Below are 20,000 nucleotides of genomic sequence, written 5' to 3' on the forward strand. Positions count from 1 at the left end.
ACTACTCAATAGACCGACCTTATCCAAGCCTGAAGCCCTGATCAGAAATGCAGCTGGATACTGGTGGCCACGTGGAGTTATTTGTTGATGGCTGATTATTTGCCTGCAGGACATCCTCATACACAGACTTGCCAGCTACAAAGTCATAGTCCTACAAGACACCATCACTTAATTAAACACACTACCTTAAACTAGTCTCGTGTAGCCAAACCCTTCCCCACCCTCATACTTCCTTTCTCGCTGGAAGTATGGAGGGCTAGAAGAATGGAGGGCTAGAAGTATGGAGGGATAGAAGTATGGAGGGCTAGAAGTATGAGGGTGAAAAGGTCTGCAACACCAGACTAACCTTAAGACAAACAAAAAGCCTATTAAGCTATGCAAGTATTAAAACAATTTGTACAAGCAATAACAATAAATGTAGATCAATAAGCCACTTGTTCAGTAGTTCAATTTAAATCAATAGCTAATGTCTGTAGTCAAAGTACATAAAATGATTGCCACATCACACCATCTATCTGAAAACAACTTGGATTAAATGTACTTCCTCAAATTCAGTTACAGTCTATTGTTTCTTTTATTATTATAACAGTGTAAAGAAGCATCAAAAGACATAAGACTACGTAGTAAGTGCATATTTTCATAATCCAGTGACCCTGATGTCACTAGCTTGGATAGTAAACAGATACAAAACAAATGTATATAGAATATCTGCAACATTGATAGTTACATCGACATATTTATCTAAACCCACCACCTAAAGTTGTATATACTTCAATATTATTATGAAAAATATTTGAGCAAAATGACAATCTCAAATGATGAGACCACAAAACCAGAGTCCCATTGGTTGAAGCTACACCACTATATTTCAAATATGCAGATAACAACATTGAAATATGCACACATGATCAACAACTATTACTTTAATACGTCATGAAACACTTGTTTCAGTTATTTGTACAAAAACCTGGAACTAGACCAAACATGCACCTGTCAATCCATGATAGGTATCCTTAGTGATAGCCATTCTTGTCTATAGACAAACTGCCTCATCCATGTTATTCATTACTAATTAAGCCAGTGACTTGACACTGTCTTTACCAAATCAGTATAGCTAGCTAGCAACATTGCTCTAAAGTGAAATGCAATACATAGTCAAATGACACTTTAGAAAGTATAGACACAGTAGTGTGTCCATGCGCACATAATAATCCAATAACAGAGGAAAATGCAAAAGTTGCTTGTGGCAAAGATGTTCATCAATCTGGGCTACCAATTGACCTTTCACTTCTTAACCTAACACAAGTATGCTTCACTGACCCCTTTGTTAAGCAAACCTATAAATAGCATATGCAATAAGGCCTTTCTCCAGTATGTGACTACATGAGCCATGAGGCCATAATTAATGCACAAAAGTGATCAACTAAAGCTGCAATAGTTGACTAGTACCATTCAGTGTACATGTTGCTGCACCAAAACCACAAAACAGTGTTCCACAATGTCAGGACCACCTATAACCCAAACCTTCAATTGAAACAGATCATCAATTGTAGTCAACAAATACTTCCAATGCCTTACTATCTAGTTCAAACAAACTATTACTATAGGTTCTAGTCTAGTAACATTTTATCCCATAATTAAGTACCAAGTAGCATTTTAAAGTTGCAAAATTGTACACTTGACGAAAGTCAGATCATACTCAACTCTACTCAAACACGACCTAAACAAAAAATTTTGAGCCATTGCTATTTGCTATATCAGCAACCTATAAAATTTGCCAGGTACAGACAAAAGCACCAACTGCAATTATCAAGATTATTTTAGCTAAGACACTCCTTGTACACTCAACAGCAAACGCTTTCACACACAGGGTATACAATTTCCCAACTATAAACAAGTACTCATCTACTCATGTGCACTTGAAAAAGAATGGCAGTAGCAACGTTTGTCCACCACTAAAAAAACAACTACAACATTCTGGATCACAATTTTATCAGTTTAGCCACTTTTGAAACATGCACCTAAAAGTCTACATAAATCTGAATTCCTGTTGCATCACTGCCACAAAGCTGTTACTTCAGGCAACTTATTTATTGGTTCCATCACCAGCATGTTTCAATACTTGCCTGTACCTTCAGGCTGCCAGACTTAGTATAAAAATACTGCTAAACACCTACTACATACACATACAATCATACATGCACGCACATACACATACACAGAGGCACTGACGCACACACCCACACATGCATAAATCACAAATGTGTACACTGTGTGTCTTGCTCTCTTTAAAATGACAACAAAAATAACTTAGGTCACCTCTCGTCTGATAGTAGAAACCTCAAATGGATCTCCCATCATATCTCCAGCTAAGCAAAAAAATCAGAAACACAAACATTCACATTCAATCATGCAAGTAATTGCCAACCATCTTGCACTCTTGCAGCAGTTTTGAGTTTAGCTGCTGGTCCATTGTCTAAAATGATTGAATATGCTGGACCCATTGCTCTTACAGCATGTCCTGTGAGTGTTGCTATAGTAAGCAAATGAGTTGGATTTGGCTCCTGGAGTGCCCTTTCCTTGGCATGGCACAAAACATCAGCCATAGCCATACGGCCTTCTGCATCTGTGTTGCCAATGCGAACGCGAACACCAGCCCGTGACTTGATAATTTCATCAGACACATAGCAATCTTAAAAAACATACAAGATTAAGACATGAAAATAATGTTCTCCTTAGATTGAACAAAACACATAAGTTCAAATACACTTGTAAAATTAACAATGACAACAACAACAATAACAACAACAACAACAAGCTGTGGTTAGCAACAATGGTTACTGCATCAAGGTTTGTGTCACAAAGAAAATCAAGAACATGTGTTTATTTCTCATGTTTATTGATATTGTGCACAAGCCAAGACTTGTTTCTGTGGTTGGGGAGTTTTTATTGATCTGGTCAACAATCCATTGATAACAATGATTCAGTGCTTTCCTAGCTGGTTCATTCACCCACTACATGTAATGCGTCAAAGGTTGTGGCTACCATCAATCTGCATTGATCTGGCTAGTCACATTGATCACAACAAGAACTGGACTGCACAAAAACATGTACAATGTTGGGCTTACCTGCCAGATTGGCAGGTGCCCAGATGGGGTAAAGACCCTAATCGCCCATCACGGAAGAACAGAATGATATACAACGACAATAATAACAACTGTTCTATAAATATAAACAACAAGCCATGCAGTCCAACCTGTTCCTACACTATTCCTGACCATAGACATGTAACCAACTGCCTTTATTCGTTTTGGTTTTAGAACAGAAAGTACTTGAAAGAATCCTGCAACAGCAGCAGCTCCACACTTGTCTCTAAAAAAGTCATTATAAATCAAAGCATGATTAAATGTGCAGCAAATATAGTTATCTATCAAAGTTGCAATCACATTTAATTAATTAATAAAAAGAGTTAAATAATTTTCAAATCTAATTAGTTAATTAGGTAAACAGCTGTAATAATTACCATCTGATAAAAACTAAATTATGTCAAACTGCAACTGTCCAGTTTGTTGTACTGATAAAAGAACTCTCTGTTTCTCTCATTTAACATTAAAGGCTTAATTTGATAACAAATGTTCAGTGTGTAATTCGATAATCATGACAAAGGCTAATTTTCAACGTACATACAAACATACATACCTATTACCTTACTCTTGCATATTACTAATTCAATACATCACAAAAATTACAAAACCTGTGCATTCCAGCCATTACACCACCAGCTTTGATATCTGCTCCACCAGTATCATAAGTCACACCCTATAGTGCATAGTAAACAGAAACATTTGTACAAATGCTAACAAAGCTTGATAAGTAATTAGCATACCTTTCCAACCAGAAACAGAGTCAAGTCAGTTGGTCCTTCGCCAACATACTGCAATTCAATTACTCGAGCTGCATGTCTGTTAACAGCTAATTCAAAATAAAATTATGAATATGTTCGTTTAGACATCTCAATTAATTACACTAAAACCTTAGGCCGTGTTTCCACTAGCTGCACCTTAAACTAGTTTAGCTTAAACGCATTTAAAAACTAAACCAGTTCAAGAAAGCAACTGTTTCCACTAGAAACTTGCACATCCGGGATGTACAAAACAAACTGTGCATGAACACCCTAGTTTGAAGCATTGGGCTGCTCTGTCGTCAAGTCAGAGCAACTGTTGGTTGTCACTGATTCGGCATCTGCTGGTAGGAGTTTGCATGACGATGACCAAGAACACCGTCTTCTCTCTCTCTCCGTAGCTGCTGATTTCTTTCCCCAAGTTAGCGACCCTTACATCTTCTAGGGCAATCCTATCCCAGTAAAATAGTCAATATTATCCAAGAGAGCGTTGTCAGAAGCCATCTAAAATAGCGCACTGCTGTCACGTGACAGTTAAACCTAAACCACTTCGCTAAACCTACTTTGAAGTAGGTTTAAGAAAGCGGTTTAGGTTTAAAATATAACTGGTTTAGTGCAGGTGGAAACAGGTCAATTCTTAAACCAGTTTAGCTTAAACCACTTGTTAAACCGGTTTAGGCTCTAGTGGAAACGCGCCCTTAGATAGTGGTACACTAAACTTTAACCAACAAGGATAGAATATCCTTTGCCAGTAGCTAATGCAAGACCACAACATTTGCACAGTGTGATCAACATAGATCTGTAAACTTAAACACAACAACAAGTGTGTCTGCAACTATATGTGGCAACACACACACACACACACACACACACACACACACACACACACACACACACACACACACACACACACACACACACACACACACACACACACGCATGCACACACACACACGCATGCACACACATGCACACATGCACGCACATGCACACACACACACACACGCATACACGCATGCATGCACACATGCACACATGCACGCACATGCACACACGCATGCACATGCAGACACACACACACACACACACATGCTCAACAATAACAACAACAACAACAACAACAACAACAAAAACCAAGCTGCATCTCCACGTAAACTCGGTAACAAATTCAAAGTGTGCACACCACCACATGCATCTAATAGAAACTCTGTCATTTCAAAATGTCACCAGCAAGTTGTTGCTGTGATCCTACCTACCTCTCTTTAATAGACAACAATATAATTCAAAACAGCTTTCATTAAATGAGACTTCAAAAAATACTGTAATCCATTACTAAAATAAAGAATCAATAAAATTCAAACCACTAGTCACAAAAGGGTGAGTTTGTTACCTGAATTCTGTAAAACTCAATATTTTCAACAATAAAAGGCCAATGGTAGATCTAGATCCCAAAACTTTGGTAGCACACAAATTTCTGTTGGTTAATTAAATAACAGAGAAATGCTTCAACGCTATGCCTTTTAATTGGCTCAAGAAAACACCATGCATATAAATAAAACACGACTTCATTATAGTAAACCTATAGCTTTGCTGAAGCACTATGTATAAGTATCCACCCTTTCACCCCTGACCCACACTAAACTATTAACCCCAATATAATATTACTACAAACATAAATAGTTTCAGTGGGATCTTAATTAATCTAAATATTTCAGCATCACCAACAAATATACCAAACTAAAATGTCACTGGAATTTCTGGTTGTACAATATACATATTTCATGAAATAAATGTGTTAGTTGATCATTACTTGCTGCACAACGGTTAACAGCACTCAGTAGTGGGTAGCATCTGTCTAGAACAACTGGATCAGAGAAAACCTTCACCTAAAAAGAAATAAATTCTCTTCACAATTTGTTTACAAAGCAATATATGTATCAAATCCTAATTACTGATTTGTACTACTGAAATGTCTCAAGCAACCAGGTAGCATGTCAATTCTATACAAAAAGTTGATCAATTAATGCTAATTATATACAGTGCAAAAGCAGCATTACCAGCTTGACTTCTAAATATTCTATTAATAAATCTAAACGACATATTGTGTGTAGTCTAGTAAGATAACCTTTGTGCCCCCAACAAAATATGCAAAGTACAAGCACCACTTAGCACAGACTCTAATACCAGCTTCACACTAAATGATTTGATTAGAGGCTGGCCGATGCTCATTTGGCCCTGTGCAAATGTGTTGAGTCAAGCTAAGTGCAATTAGCCCGTGCTACATTAGCCCAATCTAAACCATAAGGCCAATACACACAAAGCCTATTTCCTGCTGCCTATTCCCAGATTATTGTCAAAATAGCAAGCCGTAGCACAAGCATGCAAACTTCTCCTGGTAAAAACTAGACTGATGTAAAGGTTAGAGTTTTGATTGACAGTATTGTCTTCTTCATGTGCTTGCACAAAGCATGTCAGATGCACCACCAAGTAGCCCGGATAGTATAAACACGTCACCAATCATGCCAAATTGGCCAGGCTTGAGTCAATTTGGCTCAAGTCAAATTGTCTAGTCTAAAGCCGGTCTAAGTGTTTTCACAACACTAACAATCAATATTTGACAATATTCATTATCTGCTGGAACAATGGTGCAAGCCAAAACTCACTAACATGAAATCTACCACTACTGATTTTGAGAATTGCCCTTAGATCCAAAGCTTATAACATAGCAACCAGTTACAGGCTCAGGTAAAACACATTTAGCAGTATATATGAATGGCCAGCTGTCATCATGGTTGCCAGTGACAAGAGCATTGTAATAAACACCCAAAATTTTACAACAAATTTCACAAATCTGTCAGGCTTACTTGCCATCTTTATCTATACCTAGTGTCTAAGTTAAATTATTCTTTCACATGTTAGAAAAGCAAATCAACTGGTGAAATTCAATTTTGATGCTCAAGAGTCAAAGCATCGCCACGATGTTACAATAGCTTTGACCCTTGAGCATCAAAATTGAATTTTGTTACCAATCTTCCTATATACCATGTCAACATTTTCATAAGCAAGTTGAGCATGCCTAAAACATCTGCGAATGCTGTGCAAAATGTGTAGCCTCTACAGTGCAATCACTAACTTCACCTGCACCACAGTGTTAGCAAAATTGTGAAGCACATAGTCAGCAACTCGCGGTGCAGCCATTCTTTCTGGATCTGACCCACCAATGTCTCGAGCAACAAAACGTCCACTTTCCAGACCAGCTGTCAACTGAGCTCCTTTGACGGCAGCTTCTTCTTTTTCTGACCAAACACCCAGTTGTTCCAACTTTGGAAATTTGTCAGGAAGATCTTCACGAATTTCCAATGGCTAAACAGAAGTATCGCCAGATAACAGGTGCATATTTATCTTCCATACTTCTATCTACCCTAACTGACCACAAATGCACTTACACAATAGAGGCCATGCATTACTCCCAGCACTGATACTAGCCAAGCTTGCTTAAATGGATATCCAGGAGGAACAACCAGAAGTGGGCTCTTGCAGCCAGCCTTCATAGCACTGAACACAAACATATACATCTACATCACCTGCATGTAGATTGCACATATATGTAGTTATTATATAGCAATGGATGTAAGCGATCCAATTAACAAACTGACCGTTTCACTGCTTTTTCTGCAGCATCACGATATCTTCGCACATCATCATAGTCTCGATTCACAGGACCAGTCGGTGAGTAAATCTGACATTACAGAGATAACAAATTAGCAAGACAAGTTGGTGGCTAAACTTGACAATCAGGAATTAAGCCACTTAAAAGACAATTAAATAACGTACACATAAATTATGAATGGATGCACAAGTAAGCAAATTGACAATTACAAACAAGTATTAAAATAAACAGAAGAATTAACTGCATAAACTCTTACCAATCTCCTTGATGCCAAGCCAGTTAGCCCAACAACAGTAACATCATTACCAACACAATCATCAAGCTACAAACCAAGATAAACATTAATTAGATTAAAAGCCCAAACTCACTGCTTACACAATATCTACAGCACACTGCAGATCTTTACCTGTTTGGCTTGTTCCAGCGGTGCTCTCAAAAACTCTAGTGGCCCAGTCAAGTTAGCTACACTATCAGTCACTAGCATCAATCCATCCCAATCACTAGAGTGTAAGTCGATTGTAGGAACCAAAGGGCACGCCAGCCGACGTCCAACTGGCCTAAAATTATCATATTAACATTTAGCTAGTGCACATCAGTGACATGATACACTTGATCTCAAGCAAAACGTATTCAAACATGCAAGAAGGAACAGCGCCACAAACAAGCAGCAAAATTTTCCATCCTTAAGTAGGCAAGTAAGTGAGTCAATACAAAAAACCAGCTACAAGAGTTATGACAAATGTAAATAAGATCAAATTGTGTTATAAGAAATACTGGTTTTGCATTTCACTAGATTCAAACACGTTGATCGTCAGTTTTGGTAAAACTCAGTTTATTGTTACAGACCTATAATCTCTAAACAGCTTGAAAAAGTATAATAATGAATAAACAGATGTATTTGTTATTGCAACTAAGCAACTCCTTGAAATTAATTAAGCAGAGTAATTCACACTAAAACTGAGCAAGTTAGATTACATCAATATCACTCCATTTAAATACATTGTATAAATTGTGCATAATGTTTAAACACTGAATCAGTGATAAATATGGACATATTTGATGAGTTGTATTATGTATACTATAAAACCAGTACAGTAGTTGCAATAATACCAGTTCGCAAGACACAAGGCAAACAAAATAATGATGCCTTATGATAAATACAACAAAAACAACAAGCAATTTCACCAGCTCATCGACCAGAAATGCAGTTTCACACATGCACAGTGAGTGACATAGTCAACGGCCACATGCAAGTACCATAGGAGTGGACTTTTAAGATGCCTAGCAGATGTGCATGACTATGCATTATTTTGCTGAGTTTCAAATTAACAGGTACGACAACCAAGATAGTGTGTGTCCTAACTCATATGTGCTTATCACTATCATAGAATGTACTCATTCTGCTAATAAAGCAAAATTTACTGCTTCAACCAAACTACTGGTAAACACTTAACATAAAAATGCTCATCAAGGCTAACTGTATATTTTACCCTTAACAACACTTAATTGTTTAACAATTTGAGACCATCTACAAAATTTATGCAAATTACAGAGCCAAACCAACTAAAATTTTGATGCTTGGATATTTGGGCATGAAAACCAGACCAACCAACTAAAATGAAATTAAAACTAATGATCATGTGACATTTCGAGCACTGCCTACAAAATGTGAGATATAACAAAATGGCACTAAAACAAATGAAGATGCACTAAAGTGTAAACCCCTGGCTGCTATACAGTCAATGGTCATGTTTTACACACTAGGCAGAGCGAGTCGGTCATACAGGTCAATCGTACATCACGTGACCATCCTCACTACTGTACCCTAGCATTTCACACCTCGGGTAATGACACTGATACCGAGCATAATGCAAAAACCATTGCTACTCCACATTGAACCTTGCCAAGTCATCAATAAAATGTATGTACCAAATCAATTTACAGCAAGCATATCATTGCACAAGCACACATCACATTTCAGGCACGGATCCAGAATTTTGCAGTAGGGGTGGCCCAAAGACCTTCCAGCCTAGTCACGCCCATTCCAACCATTAAGAAAGGCAATCCAAGTAAATGTGTTTATAGCATTGAAGCTTGCATGCTCACAAGATTAATTGCTTTGCACGTGATATTCTAAACAGCTTCGCAGATGTGATTATCAGTGACACTGGTAGGCCTTCGAGCTTAGCTGAGTGTACTCTCCTGGTAAGTAAACATTTGATCACTAAAGGCTGAAGGGCTGCCTGTCTAGGGGGTGCTACGCTGGGCCCGAACCCAGGTCCAGTGGACCACCCCATAGACCCATGCCTGCATTATTTTTATTTTTGTAAAGCTCAAAATTGGACTGGTTGAGCCTATATCTGAAAACCTGCTATGATAAGCTTGGTAACGTTTAGATAAATGACATCACACTATTTGATAAAAACCTCTCTAAATATCAGAACTTCATATTAGTACCTATTAAAGACAAATGAGCTAGTAGACAAAATTGTTGAAAAATAATAAATAATCTGGACATGCAAATTAGAACTATAACTGTCATAAAAATGTCTAGAGACTTAAAATGTAAACACTAAAAAGCTGATGTGCTATAGCTACTTTAGTACTAAGAAACAAAAGCCTACTAGGTAGCACATACCCATTGCATGCTATGTCTGACATGACATAACACTGTACAAGTGGCATCAAATCAAACGAAAATTGAGTTTAGTGCATGTCAACTTGGCCTCACAGGTACTAGCCAGACAACTACTGAAAAACAAAAGTTGACACTCTTAATTAAGACTAATATTTCGTCTACTCCACTCTTCAAGCAATGTGATAGATGCGGAACCCTTTACTGGACACCTAAAATTTTCTGTTCTGTCTTTTTGCATGTGCCCTCATGCACACTTTTGAAAGATAAGTACCTTCGATTCCATATTCGCAAACTACTCAGAACCCCCTTAATTTCTCCAAGCCAGAGAAACTGTATTCTAGCCAGACACACACCCTTAATTAATTATTTCGACAACTCCTACAACCGTTTGTATATCTACGTCTAGGTGTCAAATACTCAAACCGCTTCCACGAGCAACAACGCAGATGTCAACAAACGTGCACGGCTGCACGCTCGATCTTGGAATTAATAAAAACAGTAGAATAGAGTTAGTATTGTTCTACATTCGCATTCTCTGACAATGAAGTACGGTAGGCGCAACCTCTCACCCAATGTCTGCATCCATTCTCAAGTGTTTGAAGAGTTCTCAAATACCAGACAAGAGAGACACTACAGTTCGAACACACGTGGATATACGGGAAAATGGTAGGGGTCAGTCCAAAGACTAGATCCCGGATGCGTTTGCTTTGCTAAACTGCTAAACTAAGCTGCTTCATCGAACGTTTGAGGTCAAAGCTATGATAAACTTGAGATAAACGATTAAACTTGACAATTTACTAGTTTGTTCACAACACTTCAAAAGAAATTGTTGCAAGACTTTTACTATCCGGGGCTCAAACTGCAGTCACGAGAGTAGCACAAGATGTCCAAGCCAGTTGCTTCTAATAAAGAGACGCCGGACTCCTCAGCCAAGCGTTCAAAGAGAGGGCACCGGTTAGTTCGTTTCGAGCAGGATGGCGAACTCAAAATTGGTTTGGAGCTCAGCGATGGCGGCGATGTATTGGACATCAGAGCTATTGATCCATCGATACCTCAAGAAATGTGGCTTTTCATGCGGCAACGAGAATACGATAATGGAAAAATCGACTGGTAAGGTGCAAATTTGTTTGGAACCAAGTAGGCGTGGTTTCGCTTTAATGGGCTTGGTTTAGTTTGAATGAGGATCAGCGGGCAGTTGTAAAAAGAAGTGACATTCGTCTGAAGGCTCCATTGGATCATCCGGAGAAAATCATTTGCATAGGAATGAATTATGCAGACCACTGTACTGAGCAGAATATTCCTATACCAAAGGAGCCTGTTATTTTCAGCAAATTTGCCAGTGCTTTGCAAGATCCGGATGAGCCAATTTATTTGGAGAACACAGAAGAGCTTGACTTTGAGGTTGAACTTGGCGTTGTGATTTCAAAATCATGCAGAAAGGTAGAGGTAAGTCAATATTTAACTGCAGAGACTATGTTATTGACATCTAATTGGTAAAGCATGAAGCTCACAGTTTTACAACATTAGTTTGCTTCTTGCTTATTGCTGTTCTCTGGGTTATACTCTGTAGTAGGCGTGGATAGAAAATAGTTCATTATTTTTATTTAGCGAACATACACATTATTACGCATTCAGATTGATAGTTGCACTAAGCTTATAAAGTGAAAAAATTATTTGATTGGTGCATGCTTGTGTCAACAGAATTTAAATACTATTGGGTCGAGTGTATAGCGATCTGTAAAGCTGTTCAAAATCAAGGTTTTGTGTTTTCATGTTGCATATATATCATGGGAATTACAGTGACTCAATGAAGGTTTGTGATGTTTAATACGGTATATATGAGCTGGAGTAGGGCTATCTTCTTATGTGAGTCAGTTTGATACAATTGTAGTGCTGCTTAACATTTTTGACTTAGAGGTGTAATTGGTTGATTAATTAAGTCACTTCATTGCTTGACAGCTCTAATTTGTAGTACCTACTTGTTGCTAAACTAGAAACCATTCTGCATCAAAGGTTTGCCTCAATATTTTTTGTGACTAATAGAGTTTAAGTTGTTTCCGTAAAGCGACTTTGTAACAATTGACCCCTTTCCAGTTCTTGGTACTTTGGTAGTAACCATATTTGGTTAGAAGCACGCCTTCACTTGCGTGCCCTGCAACTGTTCTCTTCTTTGGCAGGATCTTGTTATTTACTAAAGTGTTGACTGCTTGTTGTGTTCGTGGCTGTCGTAATTACTTGTCAGGAGAAAAGTAGCTGTAACTGCAGAAAAGTTGAGTAATCGATGGTTCCCGTCTTCTGGAGCCCAACTTTCTGTTTAGTCTCGCATAGCCAGGCCCTTCCCACCGTGTCATACTTTTGGGCAAGAAGTTCTCACCTTCACTCTGCAAGCAGATAAAAAGAAGGTAACCCAAGAACGCTGTCATATACTGTACCGTTTCACAATTCCGCTTTCCTGACATCTGAATGAGCTGCGTCACAACTAGCAAGCCACCTAGGAAGCTCTGATGCCTTGCATTTCAATGGCCTGGTGGCTAATTTAGCTCCAGGAACGTCATCTTTCATCAAACGAAGGGGATTCAGCTTTAGAAATCGCTTCTATCCATATAGACAGTTACTACCAAACCACAGCACTCAGCATGTATACCAAATCGACAACTGGAAACCGGTCAATTACTCACATTTAGGAGGTTTTACTTTGATATACAATGAAACATGTACTAAGCAAACACCATTGGACCTTAAATCAGTTCTTTTGCTTAATGACTTCAGATTCGTGGCCACTGTTTGCATATCCATATTGGACAGTTAGCTGCTCAGTACTGTACAGTAGCTAACATATTGCACAACGCTTGATGCCTAGCAAATGTGGTTGTGCTAATCAGGGCCTTGTTTCCACTGCTATAGCTTCACGTTAAGACTATAACATATATTAGCTAAACCAGTTTAAGAAAGCGACTGTTTCCACCAGGGACTGGATCTGCTAGGTATGCAGACAAATTTGTTTTGCAATAGCACAGTATTCCTGGAACAACGCTTGCTGTGATACATTGGGCTCATCTGTCACCGAGTCAGAGCAGCAGCAGTTCTCACTGAGACTCCAAAATTTAGTATCTGCGTACATGCAGTAGCTGCTGATTTCTTTCTTTCTTTGATAACGAAACCATCTTTTGACACAACCTCTTACCAAGTAGTGTAGTAGATACGACATGTCAGAGGCTGTCTTCACACGCTGCTGTCATGTGGCAGTACACCTAAGCCACTTGCTAAACCTACTACAAACCAGGTTTAGGAAAGGCAGTTTAGGTTTAGATTATGACTGGTTTAGTGCAAGTTGAAACAGGTTAATCCTTTAAACCAGTTGTTAAACTGTTTCAAGCACTAGTACAAACACGGCACAGGATCTTAGGGTAGGTGGTTACTAGAACACTTTTCACTGTAATCTCATAGTTTTACTCAAGCATTTGCTTGTTGTTGTCAATGTGCATGTCAATGTCAAGTTGGCAGACAGCATGATTTGATGAAGATTAGTAGAGAGGTTACTTCTTTGTTTCGGATGTGGTATCAATTGCAGGAGGTAATGAATGTAATTACATTCATTAGGAAAGTGAGGCAATGGATTATGTGATGGGATACACTGTTGCTCATGATGTCAGTGCACGAGACTGGCAATTGAAACGAAATGGTGGTCAATGGCTACTTGGTAAATCATTTGATACCTTTTGTCCACTTGGCCCTTGCATTGTGACGAAAGAATCAATTTCAGGTAAATTGGTTTTTGGAGTTGTTTTGTAGACTTCAAGTTGCTATTATAGATCCACACAATTTGGGTATTCGTTGTCGAGTAAATGGAGTGACTGTTCAAGAGTCGAACACAAGTCAGATGGTCCACAAAGTTCCATTTTTGATTTCTTACATTTCAAAGTAGGAGGCTCTTGCATTTGGTCACTCGGTCATACGTAACTGGGCAATTATATTACACACTGTAGATTTCTGACTTTGAATTCGGGTGATCTCATTTTGACTGGTACTCCACCTGGTGTGGGCTGTTTTCGTAAACCTCCAATGTGGTTGAAAGTAAGATCATATCTTTATCTTTATTATTATATGTTGGTGATTTATTCTTCTTGTTGGATGGTTTGTGTGTCTGCATTTTTATATATCTTTTTGGTTGGTTTCTGTACAGACCGATTTGTAGACGCAGTATGTTGATTATTATTGTAATGATTTTTGTTTTGGCAAAGATGGATATGGATGTGTGCAGTTCATGCATTATATGATGAACTGTAAATTAATTTTTGTACTGATTAGAATTTTTGTTGTGTGGTGTGGTGTAGTGGTGGTGGTGGTGATGATGATGATGATGATGATGATGTGTGTGTGTGTGTGTGTTCATGCTTGTTTGTCAATCTTGAACTGTTACATCATTCTTGAACTGCTACATCATTCCTCACAATTAAAATTGATTGATTTTCCAGTAAACAAGTAAATCTTACCATGTCCTGTTTTGTTAGGCAGGTGATGTTGTTGAGTGTGAAATTGATCAGATTGGCAGCATTCGAAACACTGTGGAGATAAGACCACACCTTCATGCAGAGAAGTTGGACAACTAAATGAAGTGTGATATTGCTATACTTCACATGTTGACATGAGTTATGCATGGATCTGCTCTGCTGACATGCCATTGTTTTGAATAAAATGTTACCAATCAGTTTTATTGCAGTGTTGTAACAAATCAAGCTGGTTAAACTGAAATGAATCATTGACATCACGCATGCATACTATCTTAGAACCATGCAGCATTAGCAATGGGCACTGGTTCACTAACCCTAGGCTAATGAAACTCTATGTAAAGACTGGTACGTGTGAGTTTTACAGCACCAAATAGTCAGGTTTATTGAATTTGCATGCTTTATCATTACTGTGAGACAATAGATCATTAGGTTTCTCAGGCTTCCTATAGCACCACTTGCAGATAGCTGAACATGTTTTGCACCTGACATATGTGAATTGCAACATACATGTCAGACAGACTGCGTTCATATGCATGTCTCAAAGTGATTATGCTCTAAGCTAGCATGGCTTGCTTTTGTGATTTGGCTGTTATCGCTATGGCCACAAGCTTAATTTTGACAATTATTTTAGATAAATCTAGGAAACAGGCTATTGGCAGTTCCAGATCTTTCACTCTAGGCACTTGGGAGGTTCAAACCAAGCAGAAACTATCGTAGATTTGCTGCTTCGTTTTAGCTGAAAATCTAGCTGGTATAACACATGCACAGAGGACAAAAAACTATAATGAAACATGCCTCAGCTATTGATGTGGCTTGTGCATGGACTGAGTAATGAATAATTAGAAGTTGTTAAATAACCAAAGAGAGTACTGCAATGAATTTATAGCATACTGTTGTTTTTGTTTGAGTGCATTATCACTAAACATTTAAACAAGATACTAGATAAAAGCAAGCTAGACAAAAGCAAGACAGTTTACAAATTCTAAAGTTTGAGCTTGTGAAAAATTCTGTCCAGCAGAAGAAGCAAACACAGCAAGACAACCATGCAGAAGCATGTGTTGGATGTCAACAGAGTTGTTTTATTCGATTTGCATCTCAAATTTAATGCACACCACTTCTTCTTTTTTCTCATTCAGGAGCTGAAAGAAGACCTCCACTGGTGCCTACCCGGTACATAGAAGACACATTAACAAATACTCATGAAACAATGTAAACATAGCTTGATTGTTGGACAACACAGGCAACTGGCACATGTATATGGATGCTTGTGCATAGTTGTCTTATATAGAACATTTTCTTACATAGAACATAGATACAGAATTTGTGATAAGTGGATGTTTATGTAAATAATTGCATTGAGATAGTTTAGTTGATGCTACTTACTATTAGGCTGCATTGTACTGTAGCTGCAAAGCTGTTTTATGCAATATTTTCTGAACCCTTGGAGCTCATTAATGAGTAGATGTTGATGGAAAATAATACATTTTTTGTTCACTACTGCTACTACTGCTACCAGGGGCATCAGAAGCAAATGTAACGTGTTTTGCCTAGTGGAAGTACTACCTGGTAGTGCTACTACTGCTACCAGGTCTCATTTTGACAGCTAAAACACTGACACTGAAAACTTGCCAGATAATCACTATGGCTCTTAAAACGGAAACTCTGAATATCGAGCAACTTGATGACCTTGAATATTTAATACGCATCACGATCTGGTAAACATATGTTAGCTATTTAATCAACTACCAAGTAACCGCTAAACAGTAAGTATATGCTTGGCTAACTGGCAAGAGTCCGTTTTTTTGAAAAGTGGTATGACCAAGACCGTGCGGCTGATGCCCTTCTGATGCCCTTCTGATGCCCCTGGCTACTGAGACTTAAAGCTGGTTCACAATATTGACGCTGACGCTCAGCTGAGCGTCAACATTAAAAACACCCCCCTTGACGCAGGCGGGATCCTTTGATGTTGATGCTGATGCTGATGCTGGAATAGGATTCATTTCTATTCCAGCGTCAGCGTCAATATTGTGAACCAAGCTGTATGATGTACTTAGAAAATCTTGCTACATAAACAGCTAAACAACTAAAAGTATACAGCTACTACTACAACTACTAACAATAATAACCAATACAGTCTTACATATGCAACTGAAAGTTTAGTTAAGGTACTTATTACTGTTACTAAAGTAAACAAATGTCAATCAAATTAAGTCACAGGTTAGAGAAGCATGCGACTCTCAGCCTCTTTTTAACGCTGGAAAACTTTCTTGACCTGTTACCACCTAAACAAATCAAAGATAAGTTGAAAGTAGAGGCAGGAAATAGTCATGGCAGCTTGCTTCTATTTTGTTGGAAAGGAGCAATGATAATCTTTTAAGGAAAGTTTCCTGTGCCACCAATGCAAGCAAACATAAAAGGAGTAAATGATGGTTGCTCCACTTTTTGGATTTGTTCATCATACTTCCTCTTTTTTTCAAGCTCGTGTTTTTTGTAACAAGATATATGTTGGTTGTGCAATAAGACTGCATTCAGACTCGAGCATCACACAGCTCCGAAATTTCAACCTTGTTTCATCTCTAGAGCTAGTCTCTGGTGATATAACCTCTCCACTTAACAGATGCAAGAGTGGCTCAGTTTCAACATTGTAACATATTTCACTTAGCAATCAAATTGAAACAACTTGGACTTCATGACGTCTCACGGATCAATAACAGCTTGTGGGGCAAGATAGAGCATGATCAACAGAATAATCGGCTTTGCAGGCACATTGATTGACAAGATTGACGGGTTCCACCCATAGTGTAAACCTAAAGCGTCACAGAACTCTGACTTGGCCAACAAAATACATGTTGTTCAAAGATGAAGGACTGCTAACCAATTTGATGCACTTTCTTCTTTGTAACAGTATAAACACTTGTTCTAACCTGCAGTTTTTGTCTGGTTGTCCTGCTTCTGTAGTTTGAGACTTTGTTGCTATCTATTGCTGATGAATGGCCGGCCTCAGTAATTTCTTACGTACCACTACTACAATACTGCTATACTACCTAGACATATGGTGTATTTGGAACTATATTTACAATACTGCTATTTACCACTACTACATTGTACTACTACATTTATACTACTATGTTGTCCACAACACTCAAAAGTAAATTTGCAAACTGATGTTAAAAGCATACAATACATTACATTTCATATTTGCAAAATTTTCTACATGCCACATATGAGTACAGTATACTTACCGATGGAGCAAGCTTTGGAACAGGAACCATGGTAGTGTAGTATGCAAGCACACCAGCTTTGAGGGGGCACGTTATGTTAGAATTTGAGCAGGCATTAGCGTTCGGAAGGTCAAAAGGAACTAATGGCAGTATACCAAGTTTCCCATGCACAACAGCTGTGAGATTAGTCACAGTAACACCTATATTGTGAAAATAGCACAGTGAGTACAGTTCAGAGCACAGAACTTATTAACGAATGCCACTGCAGCTTACTTGGTACAAATGTGATAAATGCTGTAGCATTGACACCTTTCTGTACTTGACAAGGTGACTTTGCACATGGATCTAGTGTAACATTCGTTGCTTTGCCATATTTGGCAGCTATTAAATAAAACACAGTTGCATTAATACCTAGGTGTTTGTATAGGTAATCAATCAACTCACGCTGATATTCTGATCCACTGCAATGTTCAAATCCGGTAGGTCCTGGAGTAGCACAGGTTGCTTGAAAACAGCAAATAGCACCAAGAAGCAGAATCCACATGGGTGCAATTAAGATTACTCTCACCAATGTCACCTGATGGCTATTTCACGTGATTTGAACCAAACTCCCACGTAAGAATCCAATCAATCATGTTAATAATTAGATAGATCAGAGTGCTAATAATTCATAATTAAAAGCTATAATCAGCTCATGGAACACCTTCTTTACAAACTAGCGTCTACATAGCAGGTAAGGTTTTGTAATTATTAATCAATCAATTCATCTGATCACCTTCACGTCTTATTTCAGACTCCTGATATGAATGCTATGCTGGCTTCTGAAAGCGGCTTGGTCACATATATGCGCGTGCGCAGTTTAGCCTTTCCTTGGAGTGGCCAGAATGCACACTAGAAGGCATGAAGGCAGGTAGTTGTTGGTCTGCAGATAAATGCTGGACTACAATGTATACATGACGTGTAATTGATTCTGGCCATGCAGCTGCACAACTTGTCAACGTTTGAAAGTTGAGCAATACTTGCTTCCCGAGTACTATGCAGTATGAGGTACATGTGATATTTCAATCATATGGAAGCCACAAGTGGACACTATACTCAGGCGGGCCTGAAGATGCCATTTCACCATTAGAATGTTAGCAGACTAAAAGCAATCCATGCAGTTCTCTAGTGAAGACCATAAAGTTTTACGTACAGTCAAATGCACATATGTACCCTAGCTACACAAACCCATGTGGAGACTTACATTTGAGCAATACATGAAACACCCTTTCAACGATTGCCAAAAGTTTCATTAAATACATAAGCATTGAGACTCCAAATAGGATATCAAACTTTCACAATGAAAAGAGCACATACATGTACTCCCAGTTGAATTAATTAATTAATTAAGTTTCTACCTAGGCCCATGCGTGTGCAGTATGCCAATCATCATAGTTAACCAAAATGTATTGCCTTCTATACAATTTGCAGTGTTTTAATGTTTGAAATGTTGAGGTCACACATACAGCTATACAGTTGTAAAATTATCAACATTCTGCTGAGCTCTGCAGCTAACAGCAAAATCACAAAAGTGAGACATACATTTTGCAACGACGTAAAATAGACTGGAGTGATTCCAAGAGCCACCTAACAAAATAAGAAAAATATAGTTGCTTCACATTTGCAAAGAACAAACTTCTTCAAACCTCAGCACTGTTGTTCTATGGTATAATCATGGTCCACGTTCTAACATAAATGGCAGCCACATAAATTTGATTTCTCTCAGTTATACCTTAAGTCATGTAAATGCAGTTAATTTTGTTGTCGGCTGTCTCTGTGTATGATTGTAGTATATCTCTACATAGTGTGATTGTCATTGTAGTGTGATTGTCATTGTAGGGTGATTGATTGTGAGTACATGTATTCTTTGTCTGCCCTTTAGTGAGGGAACTGCACCAGGTTAGGGTGTGTAAAAATATACTATTATTATGTCATGCTCAACCAAATCAGTCTGGTTCATGAGGTCTCTTGTAAGCACCGGAAACAAATCTGCCTCAGAGGTGCTTAGACCATCATGGCT

The 20,000-nt window shown here is 38.3% G+C and overlaps 3 protein-coding genes across 4 annotated transcripts in view; 1 reads left to right on the top strand and 2 right to left on the bottom strand.

Annotated features, from left to right (window-relative positions):
* LOC134197130 (putative aminopeptidase W07G4.4) overlaps window positions 1–10,877 on the bottom strand; it is an 11,958-nt gene extending 1,081 nt beyond the window's left edge. The window contains 14 exon segments of the mRNA XM_062666398.1: window positions 19–81; window positions 83–151; window positions 2,320–2,369; window positions 2,429–2,692; window positions 3,257–3,372; window positions 3,755–3,819; window positions 3,887–3,972; window positions 5,712–5,787; window positions 7,040–7,264; window positions 7,348–7,456; window positions 7,558–7,640; window positions 7,828–7,893; window positions 7,978–8,128; window positions 10,779–10,877. Coding sequence (XP_062522382.1) covers window positions 19–81; window positions 83–151; window positions 2,320–2,369; window positions 2,429–2,692; window positions 3,257–3,372; window positions 3,755–3,819; window positions 3,887–3,972; window positions 5,712–5,787; window positions 7,040–7,264; window positions 7,348–7,456; window positions 7,558–7,640; window positions 7,828–7,893; window positions 7,978–8,128; window positions 10,779–10,795 — 1,440 coding nt within the window. The 5' untranslated portion in view covers window positions 10,796–10,877.
* A 29-nt stretch (window positions 10,878–10,906) lies between these two features.
* On the top strand, window positions 10,907–14,917 carry LOC134197141 (fumarylacetoacetate hydrolase domain-containing protein 2-like). Its single transcript, XM_062666409.1, has 6 exons — window positions 10,907–11,319; window positions 11,382–11,655; window positions 13,810–13,972; window positions 14,022–14,130; window positions 14,196–14,283; window positions 14,721–14,917. Exons 1-6 carry the CDS (start codon window positions 11,093–11,095, stop codon window positions 14,817–14,819), a joined length of 960 nt encoding a protein of 319 aa, XP_062522393.1. The 5' UTR covers window positions 10,907–11,092; the 3' UTR covers window positions 14,820–14,917.
* A 678-nt stretch (window positions 14,918–15,595) lies between these two features.
* LOC134197149 (ecdysteroid-regulated 16 kDa protein-like) lies at window positions 15,596–19,993 on the bottom strand. 2 transcript variants are annotated; one of them, XM_062666421.1, is made up of 5 exons: window positions 19,627–19,993; window positions 18,386–19,567; window positions 18,215–18,322; window positions 17,963–18,141; window positions 15,596–15,883 (listed from the first exon to the last, which is right to left on the bottom strand). In XM_062666421.1, the coding sequence occupies exons 2-5, from the start codon at window positions 18,483–18,485 to the stop codon at window positions 15,800–15,802; spliced, it is 471 nt and encodes a 156-aa protein (XP_062522405.1). In that variant the 5' UTR covers window positions 18,486–19,567; window positions 19,627–19,993; the 3' UTR covers window positions 15,596–15,799. The 2 variants fall into 2 exon arrangements, with proteins under 2 accessions (XP_062522405.1, XP_062522413.1); XM_062666429.1 differs by having other exon boundaries at window positions 18,386–18,601; window positions 18,717–19,993.
* Window positions 19,994–20,000: the final 7 nt, after the last annotated feature.

The sequence above is a fragment of the Corticium candelabrum genome, chromosome 1, assembly GCF_963422355.1.
Source record: "Corticium candelabrum chromosome 1, ooCorCand1.1, whole genome shotgun sequence".
NCBI classification, from domain to species: Eukaryota; Metazoa; Porifera; class Homoscleromorpha; order Homosclerophorida; family Plakinidae; genus Corticium; species Corticium candelabrum.